The sequence below is a fragment of the Triticum urartu genome, chromosome 3A, assembly GCF_056163025.1.
Source record: "Triticum urartu cultivar PI428250 chromosome 3A, HENAU_Tu73, whole genome shotgun sequence".
Classification (NCBI taxonomy): domain Eukaryota; kingdom Viridiplantae; phylum Streptophyta; class Magnoliopsida; order Poales; family Poaceae; genus Triticum; species Triticum urartu.
Genome location: NC_141875.1, coordinates 14,512,249 through 14,516,695, shown reverse-complemented (window position 1 = coordinate 14,516,695; position 4,447 = coordinate 14,512,249). Strand labels below are relative to the sequence as shown.

Genomic DNA, 4,447 nt, shown 5'->3' with positions numbered 1-4,447 from the left:
AATGGAAAACACAAAATTAAATGAAAAAGAAATCATAAAACCAAAAACCCCACAACCATTTAGTACCGGTTGGTGTTACCAACCGGTACTAAAGGGCTCCCGGCCCCCGGAGCTGGCTCGTGCCACGTGGATCCCCTTTAGCACCGGTTCATGTTGAACCGGTACTAAAGGGGGGGGGGCCTTTAGTGCCGAAACGTTAGTGCCGGTTCCTAAACCGGCACTAAAGGGCCTTACGAACTGGTGCTATTGCCCGGTTCTGCACTAGTGTAGCAACCTACTAGCACCAATCCCGGACTTGGAGACAATAATTGGATACAAGAGATGAACTAGGGTTTTGAGATGAGATGGTGCTGATGAAGATGTTGATGGAGATTGCCCTCTCCCGATGAGAGGAGCATTGGTGATGACGATGGTTGTGATTTCCCCCTCCGGGAGGGAAGTTTCCCCGGCAGAACAACTCCGCCAGAGCCCTAGATTGATTCCGCCAAGGTTCTGCCTCGTGGTGGCGGAGTTTCGTCCGAGAAGATGGCTTATTATTTTTTTCCCATCGAAAAACTCCATATAGCAAAAGATGGCCACCGGAGGGCCACCAGGGGGCCCATGAGGTAGGGGGCGTGCCCAGGGGGTAGGGCGCGCCCCCCACCCTCGTGGGTAGGGTGTGGCCCCCCTGGTGAGGTTCTTGTGCTCAGTATTTTTTATATATTTGGAAAACATCATCCGTGAAGTTTCAGGACTTTTGGAGCTATGCGGAATAGGTCTCTAATATTTGCTCCTTTTCCAGCCCAAAATCCCAGCTGCCGGCATTCTCCCTCTTTATGTAAACCTTGTAAAATAAGAGAGAATAGGCATCGATGCTCCAGCAACGTTGCTCAAGCCTTTATCATGCATCGATGCAAGAATGATCTTGGTTGGTTTCCTTGCTGGTTATCGCTCTGTGTCTCTATAACCTCCAGCTATGGATGCCTGGTTAGAAGTCTCTTGACTAGGTTGTTGCATGGTGTGGTGACAGATGGATTCCTCATTGCTTCTTGATGGCATCTGCTGAATCAAGGGGTTATTTTTCCTACTCCATGCAAGCAGGTAATCAAGATTTTTTGCGCCGGGGGTCTTCAAAATCCGATACCCTATTCCAGGGATCTTTTGGACGCTTGTGGTCCTGTTGTTGTTATTTGCTGGTGGCGGCCAGCACATCAGCCATGGCGTATGTGCGAGTCGGTAGCAGTGAGAAAGGCGGGATGTGTCGTGACCTGGATGAAAGTTGTGATGCGTTGTGTGCTCCTTTGTACTATTTGGTTACGCGTGTCCCTTGTGCTTACACATGTATCATTTTCTTTTTATGGGCTCCCACGTGTTTGATGGTGTTATAATCTGGCGATGGACTCGAAAGCACTCCTCTGTGTATCAATTAAGCAGGAAACCACGCAAAAATAAAAACAATGTGCTTACATTTATGTTCCTCAATTTTTCTAGAACAACATTAATATATGGATAAAGTAGCAATAATGAAATAGATTAAGAGCACGGCTTATATCTATAGCATATAAATTTGGGAATGGAAACCACAATGAGGAAGCATTTATAGTGTAGTGTGGTTGCCTCGGCACCTTTTGTTCTCAGATCTCTGCTCTTCTCCTCTCCCACCTCCTGGAAAAAGTTTGGCCTGAGACACAGACAGCGGTTTTCTTTCCCCAAAGGCCAGCCAGGATGCAAGGCACCACCGTCGAGGGGAGAAGCGGGGCTTCGCCGGACAAGGCCGACAAGAGCTCCAACAAAGCGCGGCAGGACCTGCCCGACGGCCGCATGAAGCAGGAGGCGGCCGGTGGAGGAGACGGAGGCGTCATCGTCACGGCGGCGTACAACCCGCGAGTGGAGCTCGCCGTGAGGATCGACAAGCAAGTGCTCCACTGTCCCGTTTGCACCCTCCCCTTCAAGCCCCCCGTCTTTCAGGTTCCTCTCTTTCTTTCCTTCTTTCTTCCTCATGAGAGATCAATTCTTTCGTGCTGATTTACGGCCCATCTCTGATTTGTGTGCCTGCTTGCAGTGCAAAGCGGGGCACCCGGCCTGCGGCGGCTGCGTGGCCCAGCTGCCCTTCAGGCAGTGCATGGCGTGCGTGGACGGCAGCGGCTTCTTTGACCCCTGCCCTGCGCTGGACGCCGTTGTGTCCTCCACCAGGATTGGGTGCCCCAACGCCGGCTGCCAGTGGTACATGACCTACCACGAGGTCGCCGAGCACCAGAAAGCGTGCCCGCACGCGCCCTGCCACTGCACGGAGCCCGGCTGCGGCTATGTCGGCGCGCCGCAGGCGCTCGCCGGCCACCTCAACACCGTCCACTCAGTGCCGTTGCGCGCCGTGCAGTACGGCAAGGCTAGCCAGCTCCATCTACCGGTGTCGACCCCGCGGGTTGTCCTCCTCGGCGACGACAACCGCGTGTTCCTCCTGACCGTGGGCGTGCTCGGCGCCGCCGCGGCCGCCGTGTCTGTGGTGTGCGCTAGGGCTAGGGCGGCGACGCGCCCCCGGTTCACGTGCAAGATGTGGGTCAACTGCGGCAAGGAGGACATGGTGCTGGTGGACATGCACATAAGGAGCAGCTCGTCGCCCGGCGCGGTGGCCGCCGCGGATGAGCCAACGTTCCTGCCGGTGCCGCGGATGTACCTGGTTCCAGCAGCAGCAGGGGATGGGGCGTCCATGGAAGTTCCCCTGCGCATCCGCATCGACAAGCTCTCCCCTTGGTCTGACGCTGCTGTGTTGACGGGAAACAAATGATGTAGCTGAAACTATTTGGGTGATGTTAATTAGTAGATGCAGTTCATCTTTAATGTCATTGTTGGGTACTGTATTTAAATCGGACGATATTAAGCTTGGTGCTAATCCTGTCGTGAAATGCATCATCTTCGTTGTTATGTCATTCCAACTTGCAAGCATTTCATTTGCATCTGTTGTAATCTATCTATCTCAAGTCAGGAGTAGAGCTCAATCTCATGTCAAGAAATGTTAGCCATGCTACGAAAGCGATGCTTAATGCGGGTTTACTTGAGGATAGTGAAGATGAAAGGAGGCCTTCTATCAAACAAATCTTCCAAGCAGGATACCTAGCCAATGTTGATGCAGCATATAACTCTGCAGTAATTCCTGATGAAGCTTCTCTCAGAGTCTTCCTAAGGAATGAATCAAATCCACCTCTTTCCTAAGGGGGAAACTTCTCTCTGCACACTGCTTAAACTGCAAATAATAAAGTGTTAAGCCCTCTTTGAGGGCTGCAGTCTGTCAAAAGAAAACCTAGTAACTTCTACTACACGTGGCCATAATTCTTTTCTAGATGAATGAGCTTTCTGAGCAAAAAAATATGTTTTCTAACAAAATAATCTTTTGATATTAAAATGAAAACAAGTAATCAATACTATAAAGGGTAAACATCTATTTACAAATGGAATGGCGGCTGAGAGCTACCCTACCAAACAATTGGCATTGACTGATGGGCATGACATGCGTTTGGACAACTCCCAACTTTTAGATCTGACTCACTGACATTTGATTTATTTTTTGGTTTTATTGATAGTAGAAGAGTACGCTAGCTAATGGAGCGTCAAAAATCTTTCTTTTTTAGTAGCCCCTCTTGATTTTGCGCATGAGCATGTCGGGGTATTTAAAACCGGGGTACCCTGAGCGTAACTACAACAGATGGACCTGCCCAAAAAGCCACGTCGGTAAGGTATTTAATATCGGACATGGAAATTTTTTGGATGTCACCGAAATATGCATTATTCGGAAATTCAGAAATTATTTCGGATTTTGAGTTTCAAAAATCAATTTTTTAATGATTTTTAAGCTAATTTAAATTTTAGTTTGAATTTGGCTCAAACTTTCATGGTTGCAAGTATTTTTAAGCCCACCGAAATATATGAAATTTTGCTGAAATTTTAAACCCTCGGTACAATAAGAAACTACACTAGAATCCTCTTCACAATTAGTACTACAACATCCAGAAGGAGCCAATGATGTGAGGGCAAGCATACCTTTGTGTAGGTTTGCTGCCAAGTAATCTACCCTCTGTTAAACCAGATCTAGAGAAACGTCAGCAGTGACGTTTTGGAACGGTGCTAGGTGTCCTGAACACGAGACTCCTCGGCGCACATGCCTCACATGCAGATTGCTTTCATAGAGGCCGTGTGAGGTCACGTTCCCGACCACACATTTAATGTGAGTGCTGGCTATGGTGCATAGCCTACCGCTGTCAGGGGTGACAAGTGTCGAGAAGTCCGCCTCGATCATCAGATACGACTTCCCCACACCACCGATTCTCTCGGTCAAGGCTCTCAACGCCACATGCTCCCGCATGGACTTCGTGGAGTTGCTCTTTCATGGGGACATCAGGCAACATATATCTTTTTATATTATAGAGTGCAATTTTAAATTTTTCAATTTGTCTCACGCAATCGTTTGATTGCT

The 4,447-nt window shown here is 49.0% G+C and overlaps 1 protein-coding gene across 1 annotated transcript; it reads left to right on the top strand.

The window, feature by feature from the left end:
- Positions 1–1,398: 1,398 nt before the first annotated feature.
- LOC125547651 (E3 ubiquitin-protein ligase SINA-like 10) lies at positions 1,399–2,882 on the top strand. Its single transcript, XM_048711462.2, has 2 exons — positions 1,399–1,947; positions 2,042–2,882. Exons 1-2 carry the CDS (start codon positions 1,705–1,707, stop codon positions 2,762–2,764), a joined length of 966 nt encoding a protein of 321 aa, XP_048567419.2. The 5' UTR covers positions 1,399–1,704; the 3' UTR covers positions 2,765–2,882.
- Positions 2,883–4,447: the final 1,565 nt, after the last annotated feature.

Coding starts and splice junctions, on each gene's coding strand:
- LOC125547651 (XM_048711462.2), top strand. CDS start 1,705: ATGCAAGGCACCACCGTCGAGGGGAGAAGCGGGGCTTCGCCGGACAAG. Junction 1,948..2,041: donor TCAAGCCCCCCGTCTTTCAG/GTTCCTCTCTTT, acceptor GCCTGCTTGCAG/TGCAAAGCGGGGCACCCGGC.